This window comes from Erpetoichthys calabaricus, chromosome 3 (assembly GCF_900747795.2).
Source record: "Erpetoichthys calabaricus chromosome 3, fErpCal1.3, whole genome shotgun sequence".
Taxonomy (NCBI): Eukaryota; Metazoa; Chordata; class Cladistia; order Polypteriformes; family Polypteridae; genus Erpetoichthys; species Erpetoichthys calabaricus.
In genome coordinates, this window is record NC_041396.2 from 208905059 (window position 1) to 208924530 (window position 19472).

At 37.4% G+C, this 19472-nt stretch overlaps 1 protein-coding gene across 1 annotated transcript in view; it reads right to left on the reverse strand.

The window, feature by feature from the left end:
- sgk1 (serum/glucocorticoid regulated kinase 1) overlaps positions 1-19472 on the reverse strand; it is a 183931-nt gene that overhangs the window by 154686 nt on the left and 9773 nt on the right. Inside the window, exon 2 of the mRNA XM_051924958.1 lies at positions 3597-3815. Coding sequence (XP_051780918.1) covers positions 3597-3815 — 219 coding nt within the window. The remainder of the gene's footprint in view (positions 1-3596; positions 3816-19472) is intronic.

The window sequence follows — 19472 nt, forward strand, 5'->3', positions numbered from 1 at the left end:
CAGAAAACATTTTTTTTTCAGTTCAGCTGAAAGAGAATTTGTTTTGCTCCGTGATGTTATGTTATGATTTTATATGTATCATGTCCTGTTGTATTGAAATACCTGTTATACTGTATATTCCTTTCTTTACCTATTTGCTCCAGCTACCTTTCATTCTTTCCCTTTGGAGTAACGCAGTTAAGTTAAATGAACCTTATTTTATACCTGGTGTCTATTTTTGCTCTACGGTATTCGTTTGGGTGACATTGTCATATCTTTCACAGCTACCCAGGCCATGTGCCAAGCACTCACCCCCATTCTTCCACCTGCTTAATAGAAAATGGCACAGAGCCCCAATGTTGGGTGCCAGTATGGCAATCTCTTACTATAATTTATTCATGCCAGCTGCCCCTGTTCTCTCCATGCACATAACACAAGCCTGCAACCTGAATATCACTCCGATCCTTACTATTTATGTATCACAGTTTATTTTCATATTTCTGTGTTTATTGTAAAGTTAATTGAACTTCAGTGATGGCTCTAAGGAGTGTCTGAGTTTGGCTGTGATGGTTTATTTATATTTCTTATTTCTTTCACCAGGATAGGGGCCAGTTCATTGTGAAAGTCTTATTGTAGAAAATGACTTAAAAAAATTGGACATCTCAATGGTTGAAACTCTTTCACTCCCTCTCATGGATTCACATTCTAAAGTTTTACTGGAATCTTAACATAAATACAGCGGGCACCACAATTTTAAACAATCCAAAGATTAGGATGCAGCTACTGTATATATTCAGTAACATACACAGTCAGGATCTAATTACCACCAATGGTGTAAAATCTCTAAATATCTTCATTGTACAGTTAAGATTTAACTGAATTGTTTAAAATAACTAAGGCTAAAAGGTTTCGCTTTCACTTTGCTGCCTTTTCTCATATTATTTGCTCTGTTCATCTGGCACAGTACATTTTCCAAATGCACATCAAATAGTAATTTATATGCAGTTGCTAAATAGAGTGCTACCCAGGTGGCCTTCACTGTATTCCTTATTATCCTACCTTTGGCTGCATTGCTAAATCGGTCTAATCACTTATGTTGCTGTCTTTTTGACTTTAGGTAGTTAGCATTTCCCTCACTCAGGGATTCTAGTTATGGTTGTGGTTTTTAACTTAAAACTACACATATATTTCAGTTTCAGCCTTTCAAAACAAAAGTATAGAATAAGTGGCATTAAAACAAAAATTACATTGCCTATTCAAATTGCAACTTTTGTTTTGTTACTGGTCGAGTCAAAGTAAACATTAAATTCCCAAGGGGTGAAAATAATCATAGAATTAACTAATTTAATGTATTTTAAAAGAAAACTCAGAGAATTAATTCATATAATGTATTTTAAAACACAACTCTAAAAGTCTTTTGTTTCAGTACTGGAAGATATACAGTAGATCAAGCAAAAAATGCAGTCAAAAAGAAAAACACCACTCAAATATAATGGTCCCCACTGACCTGTCTGTACAAAATGTTACACAATCCAAGTTCATCTCATTAAAGATCCTATTTTTCTCTTGAACTCTCATCTTTATTTTGCAGTTAACTGTCTGTTACTTTACTTTAAAGATAGGTTTTTGTGCACCAACTTTTCACACAAGGTAATTCAATCTGCTTCATTAATGATGAGCAAGGAAGCCTTTAGAAGGACTACTGTCTGTCTTTCTCTGTCTCAGCACTAGCAAGATGACTTCACTTTCAGGCCCAGTAAAAGGTCTATTTGAAAATGTTATATTCTTTCGGAGTTTTCGTAGTTTTTCTACAGGTACCCTAGTGCCCTACCTCACCCAAAGTTTGCTTGACATGACTGGACAATGAGTGTTGGACTGTATGGGAATATAGCTTCTAATGGATTGCCGTACCATCCAGAGTTGGTTTATGACATGCTGCTCAGCTGAGGTCAGGATGGGCTCTCATAATATAATATGTCTCTTTGGATTATGATGACATATTATATTTACAGTGCCTATAAAAATTATTCATACCCCTTAGAAGTTTTTGCATGTTCACAATATTGAAACAGAGTGGATTGGTTTACACTGATCAACTAAAAAAAATGTCAAAATGAAAACAGGCCTCTGTAAAGTGATCTAAATTTATTATAAATATGAAGCACCTAATGACTGATCGAATAAGTATTCACCCCTTCAAGTTAGTGTTTAGTAGATTCACCTTTGTTGGCCATGACAGCTCTGAGTCTGTATGCACAGGTCTCTGGTCAGTTTTGCAAATCTGGACACTGCAGTTTTTTTCACATTCTTCTTTCCAAAACTGCTTAAGCTATTAACAAATACTTAATTGGAGTGAGATCTGGACTCTGACTTGGCTACACCAGAACATTAACATTGTCATTTTTAAGCCATGTCCTTGTAGCTTTGGCATTATGCTTGGGGTTAATTTTCTTGCTGGAAAATAAATCTTCTCTTAAGGTGCAGGTTCTTCCAAACCTCAGGAATTTCTCTGTATTTTTTGCATTCATTTTATCTTCTATTTTCACAAGCCTGCCAGGACCTGCTGCACAGAAACATTATCACAGCATAATGATGCCACCACCATATGTCATAGTCAGGATGATGTGTTTTGATAATGTGCAGAACTTAGCTTACACCAAAGATGTTCATTCTGATGGCCAAAAAACTCAATTTTGGTCTCATCAGATCATAAAACCATCTTTCAACTGATTTTAGAGCATCTCATGTGCCTTCTGACAAAGTCTAGCCAAGATGTCATGCCCATTTTTTTAACAGTGGCATTATCATTGCATCTTTCCCATAAAATTGTGACTAGTGAAGCACCCAGGTAACAGTTATATGCCCAGTCTCTCCAATCTAAGCCCTTATAGCTTCTAACCAAGGGCTGTTGGTGGCCTCCCTCACTAGACATCTTCATCTTGCATGGTCACTCAGGCAGATTTACAGCTCTGCTGTACCCTTTCCATTTCTTAATGATTAATTTAACTGGACTCCAAATGATATTCAGTGACTTTAACATTTTCTTGTGTCCACCCCCTAACATGTGCTTTTAAATCAGCTGTTTGCAGAATTACCTGGATTGTTTTTTGGTCTTCTTCTTAGGCCGCAATACTGACTCACAGTCCACATTTAGGCGCATTTATACTAAAAGCAGATAAAAACCCAGATATGTGGTCTGCATTTAATTAATTCTGTGACTTCTAAAACCAATTGGCTACGTCAGTGATGATTTAGGCGTGTCATGTTACAGGGAGTTAATACTTATGTGATGAATTATTTTGTGTTTTATATTTTCAATTCATTTACACCACTATACAGAGATCTATTTTCACTTTGACATTAAAGAATCTTTTTGTTGGTCAATGTCAAAAAAGCTAAATTAAATTCACTGTGATGGAATGATGCATAACCATAAAATGTCAAAACTCTCATGGCGGTGAATAATTTTTATAGTCACCGAATACACACATATATATGACAGGTTGCCTGGCATATAGGCAAAATAAGAAGGGACTTATCTAAACCTATACCGGGAAGCAAGAATTCACTGTGGTGACAAATAGCTCCTGCAAGATGGAACCTGTTGCTGCACTTACATTACAGTTGCTGCTTTTGTCTACAACACTGGCTGTTTCAGTCTGACTCATGTTTCTTGTGTAGTTAAGATGACCGCAGCTGTAAGCAGGGTACTGCTTATATCGAAGTTCCTGATCCAAGGGAGACTTGTGAAGCATACTGGTTGAATTGGAATACTTCATATTTGTGCTGTGACTCTTCTCCACATTCACTTTGGGGTTTCGGATCCATCGTCTGACCTAAACAAAAACAAAACAACAAATTTCCATTTCACTTGTTTGTTTTCTGTACAGTTATGTAATAAATAATTACCTTACTTGAAGTTTAATATCCATTCATTATTGAAAGAAATAATGAAAGAAAAAATGTCAGTTGTTGAAATTTATCAAATGCTTTGATCAGTTTAATACTAATTTGTCAATGTTTATTTTACAATAACTGGCAAATATTTCGATGATATAGTTTCTGATTCATGAGATTAATGCATTAACTAGATACTGCATGTGTCTTCTACATTTCACACTTGAAGCTAAAGTAGGTTTTCTGTTAAATAAAAAAAACACTTATTAAGGAAATGTTTAAAATCATCATAATTTGGGATGTTGTAGCTGTATGGAGGACAGAGTCATTTTTAGTGGCATAGGGCAGGACTGGTATTATGGTGAGGGAGTAGGCCATCGGCTACACGATGATGCTGGCACACATCTGAGAAAAAAATCATCTGATTTGAAATTAATATTGAATCACATACACACACAATCCTAAATGATGCCTCATCCGATGTCAAGTACCACATTCAATCAGTTTTTCCAGTTTCCTATCTGTGACATGAAGTGCAAGTAAAGAAGGGTGACTGTTTAGTATGACATTTGCATTCATTGTCAGGTCTGCTGTGTCTGTGAAAACATTGTGAGCAAATTGCCTTCCAGCTCTGTGCTCTTCATGTGCACCTTGCTAGGTCCACACTGTGTTTGCCGTTACCAAGTTTAATTTGATACTGGCTGTGTGCTTCATAAACTACCAGCTTTGCTGTTATATCAGATACTTGGTACACTTCCTGCAGAACCACATCATGCATTATAAGAAAGAGCAGAACATAACCATTGATGAGTGATTCCCAATGAAATGTTGATGTCCATTCACTCAGTGTAAGCCATGCAAACCCAACAAGTCTGGTAACAAATTTTGGGTAAGGAGGTTTCAGAATGTTATGTTTAAAATGAATTTGCAGCTAATGAAATACATTCCTACAAAGTAATTGTTTGGAACAAACTGATGTTAAAAATATATACAATGTCACCACTCAAGGACCATGGCTTCACTTTCTGTACCTTTCCTTTGTTTGGAGCTTACACAGAGCAAAGAATCTACAAAATTGTCATACTTTATTCAATGTTAACAGGACATATCTGCAACTTGTGCGGTTAATCTGAAATGTCCCACTTGTTACTACAGCACTACAGAGCAATCCACTTCCCAATGCTTGAGCAGGTAGTCTTAAATGGGAGGTGTGTGATGAGATGAGCTGTTGTGACATAGAAATAAATCAATGAAGAACATTTCAAAGCTGCCAAAAACGTATTTGGATCAACTGCTGCTTACATAAGAAGCTCGTGTCCTCAGAAAGGCCAAGCAAAGCTATCATGGACATGCCTTAATATGGCTGGCCAACACAACAGTCACTCTGGCAGTACTTCAAAATGCTAATGACATAACATTTTTTTTGTAAAGTCCATGTCTGACAGTAATAATCATTCTCTGATGGCATGAAGCATTTGCAATCTTTGCTTAGAAGAAAATCAAATGTTGTTTTCTAATATTCTTTTATCTTAAAAAACAAGAAAAAAGTGAAGAACATCTGGACTAATTGAAGGTAAGTCTTGTGCTGCTGGGATATGCTATACTGTAAATATCTAAGGCTGAAAATCCTACCATGGCTCAGTTTGTGCAGAAAGCCAGTTGCTTAATATATCTGTGCTCTGAAAATGTCTCTCTCTCTTTTATTCTTCAAGTCAAGAATTGTGGGATCATGCTTACGACATAAACCAGAGTTTAAAATTATATTATTCTATTTACTGTATATTTCATCACATCACACTGTCATTCACCATTTCTGGTGAGGGTTACAGAGGCAAGATGCTGAGACAGATAGACAGGGCAAACCAACTTGTTCTAAGGAACTTTTTTCATCTTCTCCTGTGGAATTTCCAGATGATAGCAGACCATTCAAGAGATATAATTCCTCCATCTTGGTTTTCATCTGCTCATTTGCCTTCTTCTAGTGAGCTTTAGGCAGCACAATTCCTGAGGGAAGTGTCATATTAACTACATGCACAACAAACCATAGCTGGCTCATTTTAATCCAGAGAAAGAGTGGTTGTGTTCCAAGGTCCTCCTGTATTACTCACTTGCTCACCTTGATACAGATAGCCCACCAAAAACCATGGTAAAACCTAATGTCTACCATTTGTACTTGCTAACTCCAATTTTGATCACTATCTTCTAGACCTTATTATCATATTTGTAGATTGAAATTTTGACTCCTACATTTAGTTACTTATCTTTTACCTGCATGGAACAGGCCACTTTTTTCTGAGAGAGGATTGTATCCTCAGATTTAGAGGTTCCATTTCTAATTAGAAGTACATTACACTCAACTACAAACCATTTCAGCCAGTGCATTTACATGCATGCTAAAATAAGGAATAGAGTGAGTAACCCAGTTAAGGTAAAATTCTTCACATGTGTGAGTCCACCTATGAAGTTCTTTCTTTCTTTCTTTCTTTCTTTCTTTCTTTCTTTCTTTCTTTCTTTCTTTCTTTCTTTCTTTCTTTCTTTCTTTCTTTCTTTCTTTCTTTCTTTCTTTCTTTCTTTCTTTCTTTCTTCTCCAATCTCTCTCTCTCAGACCCTTTAACCCGCTGCACCACACTAGGTGCATATGACCAAACAACAAAGTTTTCATTTCTGCATTTCAAAGTGACAATGATGTGATCTTTTCAACTATCAGAATGGATTCCAGCTGTAAGACACCCAACTAGTCATTAGTTAATTTAGCCACACCAACTCATACAATCTCCACTAGGCATCTTCAGAATAGGACAGGAACCATCCTTGCCCAAGAAGTCTGATTCTAAAGTCACTCACATGCATACAGTAGAGGTGAGACTAAAAATTTCTCTTTTTTTCAACTGCCTACACAATCTCCAACTTCCTTCCCCAAACTTCATTGCCAAGGTTCAGTATGCTTGGTGTCTGTCGCACTATTGCTAGTTATCTGACAGTGGTAAGCCTATATGACAATAATGCACAGCTTCTTTGGGCAGACTACGTGGGTCACCTATCCACCAGGCACTTGCTGACCAACACCACTCCAAATTCTGGCTTCAGGAGAGGATACTAATATCTACGTTCCAAAAAGGGTTCTCTTAATTTTTTTTGGAAGCCATAATATTGGGGTTTATTTTGCCTGGCTGCTACATGTAAACCAGCTTACCATAGATAATCCTTTTAGGAGCGCATATTTACAGAAAACATACTGTAACTGTAAGAATCATTGATCCTCACAAGCCTTTCCATCAAATCAAGATCGCAATCGTAGAAGGGTAACATTACAGTACACTCTTAACTCTTTGAGGACTGAATATATTTTCCAAAAAACTCTGAAAAGCACACAAAGCAATTGTTTCACAGAAAAATCAACATACATGCTGTGCTGTTGCTGCTGTTGGCGCCTGTTTGACATTTCTGGCAGCAAATGCTATGTGCGATGGTGGTGGGGGGCTTAGGGGTAGGGCTTGTTGGCCAGCAGGAATGCCCGGCGGGCCTACTGCGTGGCTATCTTTGTGCATTGGTGGCAGTCAGAGTGTGACGCAATCTGGTTTGAACCTCTTGTCATCATTAAGTGGCAGTCCTCCCAGGTGAACGTTGCTATATGCGGATCCGCTACACAAATGTGTTCAGCTCCATGATAAACTGATGCTGGTACATCACTTTCGTTTTCAATCTCCATTTCCAGATCACTTGCATCAAAATCAGAGTCTGACAAGTCAGAGTCCGATTCAACGATAATATTCAAAACATTGTCCATGGAATATTTTACTGTGTGTATTTGCTTTGGTCTCTAGTTAGATGTCAATGCCATTTTAAAGGTTGTTTGCTCTTTGCTACTCATACATGCACAGGGAATCGAATTCAAATCAATGAAGCTAATTTTCTTTCTAGCAAAGAGAGTCAAACTAAAACACAACAGTGAGTTTTGTCACAGTTTTCAGCTGATTACTTTCTTCTACCCCTGAATTTTGACAAAAGACAACATCCGCCCTGAAAGAGTTAAAAATAAAGGTGCTAGAATGGTTCTTCAGAGTAATGGCACAGAGGAACCATTTCTGGTTTTCCAAAAGACTTACCCACATGAAGGATCCAGAAAAAAAACTTTATTTAAATCTGTAATAGGCTCCATACAGTAAATAACCATGAATGGAGTGGTTATGAGATACCAATGGGTCATTATTTTTAAAGGACTCTTACTGTAGATGATCACACAGGGTAAATTCGGGTTTTCTTGATCTGCTAGTGTCGTGCTACGTTGCCTATAATTCATTAGAGATTTTTCTTCTGCATATTAGGAACTTTTCTAAAAATCCAACTTCATGTGCAAAGAACCCTTCTGATAGTGAAATGGTTCTTTGTCAAGCAATGGCTCTATAAAGAACCACACAACCCAGTAAAGAACCATTATTTTTAAGAGTGTAATTACAACTGCAAATTACAGTTAGTGTATCTTTGACAAATGTTTGAAAAAATACTTTTCCAGGATTATAGAAATGGTTGTCAAAAGTAGTGCCTGTGCCCTGAGGAAGGGGCAGTGGGCCTCAAAACAAGTCTGTAATTTAGTGATTTACTCTGTAGGCCTAATTAAAGCAGCCTTTGTTATCTCTAAAGTAAGTCGGCACTTATGATTTATGTGCTATTATGTATTTAGTAGACACCTTTACCCTAGGCATCTAACAGACTATGTTAGTATACTATATATATATTTTTATAGATAGAGCATAGGTACATTGGGACACTTGCTCAGATTCACAGAAGCGAGTCAGAGGCTGAGACTAAACCTGCTGCCTTGTGGCTTCAAGTATACTGCCGTAGCTTATACTCTGTGATTCCATGGTTGTTGCAACATGTTCCTGTCTTTCTAAGTTATGTTTAAATATTGTGGTGATGTATTGAAGTAAAATTTCAAAAATATGCTCTTATTAATTCTGCGAAGAAAGGCACACTTCATACCTTTTCTGTATGATCTCATCATTGTTTATGCAATCCTAGTCATCAGATATCTTTAATCTGGGGAATTTGAAAAAAAGCTAACAGGTTCCACTGGTGCTCTTTTAATAAAGACCAGGATGTAGTTCTGATTATGTCTTCTGAAGTTCACAATGAGTCTTCTTTGTCTTTCTGAATTTAAGCCAGGATGTTATCTTTATACAACAATGTCAGATCTACCACTTCCTTCCTTCCATAATATGCGCAGTATCATGGCCATTCCTTATAAGCCCAATCACTGTGATGTCAATAGCTAATTTGATGGTGCAAAGCGTTACTATATTTGGCTGTACAGCCATGACTGAATAATGAGTTTTATAGTCTAGGGCTGCAGTGTTAAAAATCAGCTAGGCCGAGATATTCTTGCTTGCCTTCGCCATCTGTGGTCTACTTGTTAAGATATCAAAATGAAGTGTCACAGATCCTGGTCTCTTAAATTTTAGAAATAAATTGTTTTGAAGGCAGAGCTACTGTAAAATGAACAAAATAATGTCCTGGAATGCAGCAAGTGTCACGACTATCAAGCTTTTCAAAGATAATGTGTTGGGCTATAGAGGTAATTCTGTCTTTAGTAAAGGAAGATTGCTGTTTTCAACTAAATAACAGTATGTTGTGTAAAGCATGATAATTATATTCTGTCTGTGTGCTTATTCACCTAATTATTTGGCTACACCTTTGTACACTGTAAACATCCATGCTCAAACAGGGGGATTTCACCCAGCTAGGAGCACAGTACTGCAATAGACTTTTCATGTAAACTGTTTATTAAGTAAAAGCTATTATCAACTTTAAGTAAATGTAAAATCTTAGTATAATAAAAACAATCATCCACTAGTTTTTATTAAAATCAATTATCCATATGTTTAATAGTAGAGACTACAGCAGAAACACAGCCAACCACAGCACTCTGATCTCAAAAATATCAACTCATGGCATTGATAGAGATTGTAAATGAATTATAATGTGTAAAATGACCAGTAGAATGGCACAGTGGTTATCTTCCAAAAATCTGTCAGATTTTTTTCCATATCACAAACACTGTAAGTTTAATGCCTGACTCTAAACTGGTGTAGTTGTCAACGTCTGGGTGAATATGCCCGGTGATGAACTGATGATGTCCCATTCACAGGTTGTTCTTGCCTTATGCCTCATGCTATTTGGATAGGCTCCAGCCCTTGCACCCTTGAAATGGACAATCACCATAAGTTTAAAATTATTTATTATATGATGATGGAAGAGAGGTCAAAAAAGAGTGCAGGCAGGGTGGAATGGGTGGAGCAGAGTGTTAGGAGTAGTTTGTGACAGAGTGAAAAGGAAGGTCTACAGGATGGTGGTGAGATCAGCTATGTTATATGGGTAGGAGATGGTGGCACTGACTAAAAAAACAGGAGACAGAGCTGAAGGTAGCAGAGTTAAAGATGCTAAGATTTGCGCTGGGTGTGATGAGGATGGATAGGATTAGAAACGAGTACAGTAATCCCTCGCTATATCGCGCTTCGACTTTCGTGGCTTCACTCTATCGCGGATTTTATATGTAAGCATATATAAATATATAACGCAGATTTTTCGCTGCTTCGCGGGTTTCTGCGGACAATGGGTCTTTTTACTTCTGGTACTTGCTTCCTCAGTTGGTTTGCCCTGTTGATTTCATACAAGAGATGCTATTGGCGGATGGCTGAGAAGCTACCCAATCAGAGCACGCAGTTAAGTTCCTGTGTGCTGCTGATTGGCTCAGCGACGGAGTGCTGCATTAACCAGGAAGTCTCATCTCACTCATTCAGCATTAACATGCTCCTGCTATTGCTTCAGGGGCCGTGTCCAAGCACCAACAGAAGATGCAAATGATTGCAGAAAAGGTAAAAGTTTTGGATATGTTGAAGGAAGGGAACAGCTACACCGCTGCAGGACACCATTATAGCATCAATGAGTCCACAATTCTTTTTATTTAAAAAGGAGGAAAAGCATATAAGATCTACGGCCGCAGTGTCCTTTAACCAGGGCGCAAGTGGACGTGATAAGGCGGTAGTCTGGATGGAATCTGCTTTAGGGATTTGGATTGAAGAGTGCTGGAAGAAGAACAACGACAGTGCTACACAGTCGCCTGAAGAGGCTCCTTTAGAAGAGCTGTAACGCTATCCTTTGTTGTGCAGTAAAATTAAACTCATCGTTATCGGACAAGTCGTCGTGTCATTGTTGGTGAGTAACCATAATTAATTATCTACGTACAGTACTTATTACATGTACATAGTTTAATGTCACTGTACACACATTTTACTGTATACAATTTTTCTTGCATTGTACGTATTTATTGCTGGTGGCCTGTCTGTCGTAATGGCTGTAACATATGTGATATCGGAGACGCTCGATATCTTTAAAATAATATTTAGGTTTTACAGTTTACATACATAATTTCAACGAATCTTACCTAATATCTAAGAGAATACAAAGGGTTTATGCTGTATAATTGTGCGTGAAATGTTTATAATAGTGTGTGAGAGTTTATAAGGGCTTAAAATATATAAAAATAACCATATGAACATACGGTTTCTACTTCGCGGATTTTCACCTTTCGCGGGGGGTTCTGGAACGCAACCCCCACGATGGAGGAGGGATTACTGTACATTAGAGGGTCAGCTCAAGTTGGACGGTTGGGAGACAAAGTCAGAGAGGTGAGATCGCGTTGGTTTGGACATGTGCAGAGGAGAGATGCTCAGTATTTTGGAAGAAGGATGCTAAGGATAGAGCTGCCAGGAAAGAGGAAAAGAGGAAGGTCTAAGCGAAGGTTTATGGATGTGGTGAGAGAGGACATGCAGGTGATGGGTGTCACAGAGCAAGATGTAGAGGTCAGGAAGATATGGAAGAAGATGATCCACTGTGGCAACCCATAATGGGAGCAGCCAAAGGAAGAAGAAGATTATATGATGACAATTCTTCAGTGTTAGTGCTCCTACAGGCAGAAAATATAATTATTTAACTCCTTTAAAATTTGTAACAGCCTGGAGACATCCCTTCGTAAAGACACACTAACACCTGATGATGATTTTTCACTAAGTTTCATGATATAAAAACAGTTAATTATTTGCAAGCACAACATTCCATCAGACTCTCCATGAGATAAATTAGCATTTCTAAAAAAAAAGTGCTTTGATCATAATGTGATAAATCTTCAAACTGTTACCTATTAGGATATTCATTTTGGAATAATTTTATTTTTGCTGTCCTGAAAAAAGTAGCAAAGCTGAGAAAGGGTTCATTTATTTTCCGTGTGCTTGCTAAATAAAAGCCCACGTTGTAATTTATTCAAAAAGCTGCTCAGTTTCTGATAAAATGAAAAATATGATGCATAAAAGCTCTCCATCTTCTGTTATTGACTGTGCTGCATTTTCCTCAAGCAGTATGACAAGCACTGCGCACTTTTCTTCAAAGACTGTTGAAAAGACCCTAGCAACCATCACACCAAAGGATTGTTTTGGAAATACATAGTGTTCTGTGACTCATGGAAGCTGCAAAATTTACAGTAACTCTAGACATGGATGGAGGACACCAAGCTGCGGGGAGTTATGTAAACTGGGGCAACTAGAGAAGAGGAAATCAGCATGAAGCTTCTACTTTATAAACAGAATCAAATCTGCACATTTTCATTCATGTTTTTATAAGTATTTTTGAGTTTCAGAGTGTTACAGTATGTGTGAGACTTCTCAAGTATTTTCTGTGACGGAAACTATGATGGTAGTTATGGGATTGTGGAGGTGGAGGGTTAAATAGCTATGAATGTCTTGTACCATCCGTCTGTGTTATACAGTATGTCACTTTAGCTGTGAAATGTCTCACACTGTGAAGATATTTTGCTTTTGATTGTGAATGTCTGGCATCTTTGTTAAGCTTCCAGCACTTAATTCGCCTTTACTTCAAATAGTATACATGCTGTACTATGCTGATATATCATATAGAATATTTTTCTGGTTCAAAGTGTTTCTTTCACACTATGTATATTCTTAAGCCTGGTCCAAAAACAGACCCAGGATAGGACTAAAGGCATAGAGAAGGTCCCACTGTGCAACACCTGTCCACTAAACATGTGACGTCAACAGTAAGCTGAAGGACTGTGGAGCATGAACATTATATTACCCAAAACACCTTGGTCCAGCTCATCATTTTTATTTTTTCAGAAATATTTTAAACATTAAAAATAAACTAGCCAATCATACAATATCTTAAGGTATGTTGTTTCAAGCCCAGCCTAATATATAACTTTAATATCATGAGTTCAGATTTTAGCATCTTTCTTTCAAGTCTCACCATTATAACCATATTTTTACCCAATCCAAATAAGCAAATCATTGCTAAAAGATTCAAAGAGATTGGAAAAGCTACTCACAAAGGATAGCAATGCATTTCTGACACAAAATACCTTTCTAAAAATCATTCTTTTTTTTTTGTTTTAAAGAGTTATATTAAGTGTTCTCTTTTCTGCAGAAGTAGTGTGAACAGCACTTCTACCACAAACATTTACTACATATTTGTGAGTCTGTAAAAAAAGCATTATTTTAACTTGTTGAAAGATATTTACAGATGTAAGTATGTACTGAACTGCCAGAAATAAAAACAAAAAAACAAAACAAAACATGGTGGTAAGACCGTGGGATTTTGTTGATTGACATCAGTTCAATTGATCTTGCTGTCATAGGAAAGCATATATAGTCATTTTGTGAAAAGGGAACCTGAAATAAACCTGACACTAGGGCTTTGAAGAATATCAGTTTAAAGCAAACACTATTGTGAGGTTGTTCAGGCGGAAGGAAAAGAAAGGTTGCAAAGACCTGAACAAAGACCTAAGTAGGTACTGCCGACTTCGAGTTTTATTAATGACTTGTGAATATAATATGCTTTAAGAAGATGAAAGGGAGGAGGAAGTAATGAAACTGTTCCTGCTTGGTTAGCCATGGAAAGGAAATGTTCAGAGTCTTAATTACAATTCTTCAATTAGCCAGTCACCCAAAATATGGTACCAATTTATATTATTTTAAGTCTGAGATGTTACTCAACTGCTGCTATACATTTTAATCATAATCATATACAGTATTTCAGGCATCTTTAACCTATTCAGTACTCAATTCATGTAAGTTACTTGGTATTCCAATCCTTTAAAGACTTCTGTATTGACAGTATTAGAACATTAGCACCATTTTGACAATATCAGGCCATTCAGCCTGACAAAGATGGTCGATGCTATTGACGTTTGAGGGTCCCCAAAGTACTATTGTTTAAGTGTGCATCTGTTGAACAACTAAACACAATATTCTAGTAACACTTCATTTTTACAAATTTGAAAGTTTGTTAAAAGAAACCTTTCCAACTTTACTACTCTTCCATTAATATCCATGCCTGAAGCAATTCTATTTAATAATGATAAATATATAAACAGCATTTAAAGAGTTTCATCGCAAAATAGCCTTTATATATAGCCTTATTGTTGTGGTGAAATGCAATGGAGAATATTGACCATATAAAATCTGACTAGTGTATGAAATCTACAATTAAACAGAAATGAGGCAAAAATTAATGTAAAAAATGTGATACTTCCAGAAATAGCTATTTTACTGAGCTTTTCACAAAGTGCTACATATCTATAGAAATAATTAACACAGGCAATAAATGTAAACAATACAAAGCTAAATTTAAATAAAATAAATGTAATACAGTAATCCCTCGCTATATCGCGCTTCGCCTTTCGCGGCTTCACTCCATCGCGGATTTTATATGTAAGCATATTTAAATATATATCGCGGATTTTTCGCTGCTTCGCGGGTTTCTGCGGACAATGGGTCTTTTAATTTCTGGTACATGCTTCCTCAGTTGGTTTGCCCAGTTGATTTCATACAAGGGACGCTATTGGCAGATGGCTGAGAAGCTACCCAACTTACTTTTCTTTCTCTCTCTCTCTCTGTCTGATCCTGACGTAGGGGGTGTGAGCAGGGGGGCTGTTCGCACACCTAGACGATACGGACGCTCGTCTAAAAATGCTGAAAGATTATCTTCACGTTGCTACCTTCTGTGTGCAGCTTTTAAGTATGCTGCACAGTGCTTCGCATACTTAAAAGCTCAAAGGGCACGTACTGATTTTTTTATCTGTCTCTCTCTCTATCTCTCTCTAACTCTCTCTCTCTCTCTCTCCCTTCTCCTGACGGAGGGGGTGTGAGCTGCCGCCTTCAACAGCTTTGTGCCGCGGTGCTTCGCATACTTAAAAGCAAACAGCCCTATTGATTAGTTTGCTCCTTTGAAGAGGAAGATATGTTTGCATTCTTTTAATTGTGAGACTGAACTGTCATCTCTGTCTTGTCATGGAGCACAGTTTAAACTTTTGAAAAGAGACAAATGTTTGTTTGCAGTGTTTGAATAACGTTCCTGTCTCTCTACAACCTCCTGTGTTTCTGCGCAAATCTGTGACCCAAGCATGACAATATAAAAATAACCATATAAACATATGGTTTCTACTTCGCGGATTTTCTTATTTCGCGGGTGGCTCTGGAACGCAACCCCCGCGATGGAGGAGGGACTACTGTAGTTAAGAGATTTAAAAGAACATATTTGAAACAAAACAGCACAACTGGAAAGCAAAGCACAAGCAGGAGGGATAAGCAACTGCAAACACACTGTATCTTCAGAAACACCCAGCAAAGAACATAACTTTAAGCAGGAAAAAAAGGTCAGGAAAAAGCTTGCTGGGCACCATTTAGGACATTAATCATTCTTAACAGTACAAACACTCTGTGCTGAGATACTGCTATGAAAAAAACTTATAAGAAAGTACACACAATTTCTAAACCTTTTTTCCAGCTGTTAAGTGCTTATACCTGGCAAACTAAGTAATTTTATGCACACCATAATTCAATTTAATAAATTCACTATTAACAATATGCATTTACAGTGTATGACGCAAAATTTCAATACTTGCATGCCTCAGAGCAGACACGGAGTAAACACCACATGATCAATGCCTGTGTGTTGAATAAGAATGCAAGGAGCTGGACCCATGTGGTGGCAGTGATACCCATTGGCCTAACATGCTGCCCTTTTATAAACTTAGTGTAAAAATTAGAGTATAATACAAACTAACTTTTTGTCATAAATTTTGTGTTGGTGACACTTCTACTTCAGCTATGCCTGCATGTTTTGGACATCAAACTAGTGTAGCGATGGTCCAATCACAAATTGGCATGCGTTTTTTAAAAGATTTCCAGGTTAAAATGCACAAAGTTGCAAGTCATTCTTAGTCATATGTTTCTGGTTCAGTGAAAAAGCACAAAGTCACATTTGACTACTGTTTCTTTTCTTTATGCATTTAAAGAAATTTCAAGCTTATTGTCATATGCACATACTTTCATATCTCCCACAGACTAATGACAATAGTACAATACCAACAACAGACAAAAAAGATAACAACTACATCACCATACTTTGAATGCAAAATATACTGCATATACGCAAGGAAAACAATCATGCATTTCTTCAGTATAAATGGCTGTTGAATAACCTTATGATCTCCAGAAAAATTGTCCTTGAATCTACAGATGGTGGTGAAGGCAGCATATTATATCATCTGCACACGGTTGCAAACTATTCAAGACCTTTATAACATAAGGTGCCTTAGAAAGGCAAAAACTATTATTAAAAAGACCTCAGCCATCCTGCACAGTCACTTCTATCCTTCTTCTTTTCCAGTAAATGACACAGAGCTAGGAACAACAACTGTCAGAAACAAAGCAGAAAGCCTTACTTAATATTGCTTTTGCAAAACAAATTAAACTGAGCAATCTAACACTGTTAACCTTACACCAGCACTGATTCTCCAGACAGCATTTTAGGAGTTATTAACCTGCCAGCTGAGCCTATCCAGTACACTGTGTATACTGACTTTGTTAGCTTTGTAGTATTTCACATTACAAAGCATTTGAGATTGCACAGATATAAAGTAAATGGAGATTCTGCCAACTTGGAATATTCACTAATTTACTGTACCTCTGAAAACCACAGTTTCTTTCAGATATTCCTTATACCTTTCGTTTCCTTGCTCCATTCTCAATGGTTGGAGGTTAGTTCCTCTAAAATACAAAGTATAATTCAAACCCTGACTAATGTTATCTTCCTGTATAATGCAGACAGTAATAGTTAAAATAAACAGAAATAAACAGTTTTTGTATTGTAATACCATTACATTTGCTTGTTGCTACACACATAGGTATTGAATATTTTATTGATATTATTTCATGGATAATCTTTACCACTTTTGGCTCAAATAAACTACCTAGTAATGTAAAGGAATGTTCTTCTTATCAAGTTATTTACTCTTCAAACTACAACAACATTTGACAAACTTCTGCATGTCAGATACAAATTTATTTATTTGATATTACTATTGTGACCTGCAGGGGTGTAGCAGCACGCCAAACATTCAACACAACTGACATGACAACAATCATGGGTTCACATACAATCATATTTGTTGTTTCCCGTACCATTATAGGTTTTTGTAGAACTGTACCACGCAACACACCACAACAATAAGAATAAAATTCTTCTTCTCTGTCCTATTCCTATTCCTCCAAAAAAAGTATTGTCTTCTGCCTCCCAACTCCAACTTACTGATCTGAGCCGGAGTGACATCTTTTATCTAGGATCTGGGAGTACGTCCAGTGTTAGGACATGGTCCTTTGGAATCACTTCCCAGTCATGCAGAAGTCCCACAATGTAAGGTTCACAGATCACTGCAGCACCGCCTAGTGGCACCCATGGAATCCTACAGGGCCAACCTGCTGGACTACAGATCCCAGCATGCCCTGCGGGTGACCGTACAGGTTCTGTAAGCCAGGAATGCTGCCATCTTGTATCTTGTTCTTCCGGTGTAAGGGCCTCCTGGCCGGGCCATTGACTTCCAGGACATCAGCATCTCTGCTGCATCATTGGCACCTTCTGCCCATCGCTTGGTTAAAGCAGAGAATATCCTGCCTTTATTCTTGTCCCAGTATTGGTTTGGCTACCAGGCTTGGCAGGAAACCTTGAACCATCCAGGCTGGGTCACCAGCCCATGCTTGCCTTCCTTTGCAATGTTGCTGTAGAAAACGCACTGCACCTGCTTCTCATGACATTACACCACATCAAACTACCATTCTAATTACAACTCTGTACTTTTGTGAAATAAATGAAAAATCCTTTTTTATAAAGAAAAATATTACAAGATATATCCATTTTCAGCACACCAAGAAACCTAACTAACTAAACCGAACTAACTAAACCTAACTACAAGTTGTGCTTTCTGAAACCATTAAAGAAGATATAAATGTTCCAGATTACAAATAAGCATTTCGTACATGTCTGTTGCTTAATGTATTTTGACCTTCTCCATCACAGTTTGGTATGGCAAAGTCCCTGCTGTATATAAGATGCAACTGGAGTGGTATGCAATGCTTCTTAGCAAGTCAGAGGAAGTAGTGGTATGCTCCTATAACCGTCACTCAAGTAGTTCGACATACCCAGCAACTAAGTGTAATGAGTCTGAACTCACCCTGACAAAATCAAATAAGTGTGGTTTAAAATTAGAGGTTTTATTTTTGTCTTAAGTTGTAGGGGTAGGCTTATTTGTGTACAAGTGCTGAGAACCAATGAGTGCTCAGCCAGAGGAACAATGCATATAATTAGGAGTAAGGAACACACGTGTTTTGGACCACTCAAACAGAAGAGAGGCTTGTCTGTAATGTCTTAGGTTTTATGTACCATGATGGAATGGGAAAAAAGAAAGAAGTGTAGGGATTGCGTCTGAACTCGCCATCCTAGGAAACATTTGCACAGCACCAGCTCTGTCATCTACACTATTGACTGTTAGAAAAAGGGGCAAGCCTCCAATATTATGGAAATGTGAAACTATCCTGGAAAGTCATCACAGATTCGTCTGATTTGTCATCTTCTGTGATTCCTAGTTATGTAATATGAGATCCTCAGACAACGAGATCAGCAGCAGCAATCATCAAGCCTGACATCCCCTCTGACTAGAAGTTGTGCAACGTGCCACCAACCTTACCGTACTTTTCCAGACTGAAACATAAATTCCCTAAGTGCTTTTCCAAACCATTACATTCCATACACTCTCTATTTACTCTCTTTCCGTCTGGTAAATGGCTTAAGTCAATCATGTAAGGGTGTTTAATATTTTATATTACTACTTATCCACAGGCTGTGAGATATATAAACATCTTGTCCTTTAGCGATGTCAATAATAATTATAGGAATATGTCGAAGGATGCTTCTGTTAATTGTTTAGATGCAAGCTGTCGGGAAATTATGATTACAGTTGTCCTCATGTTGCACGTTTGTATTGATGGTGTTTTCTTTCTATCAGTTGCACTAAATCAAATTTCATGCAACTGATTTAGTATGGAAATATAGTAAACTGTGCTTTTGTGCAAATGAAGCTGTGTTCTTAATAGTATTAGTTAATTTAAATGATGGTACTGACGTCAGCTCTTGGCTTCGGGGACTGCACACACTGGTAACAGTAACTTATTTGTTGACCTCTAATTTAC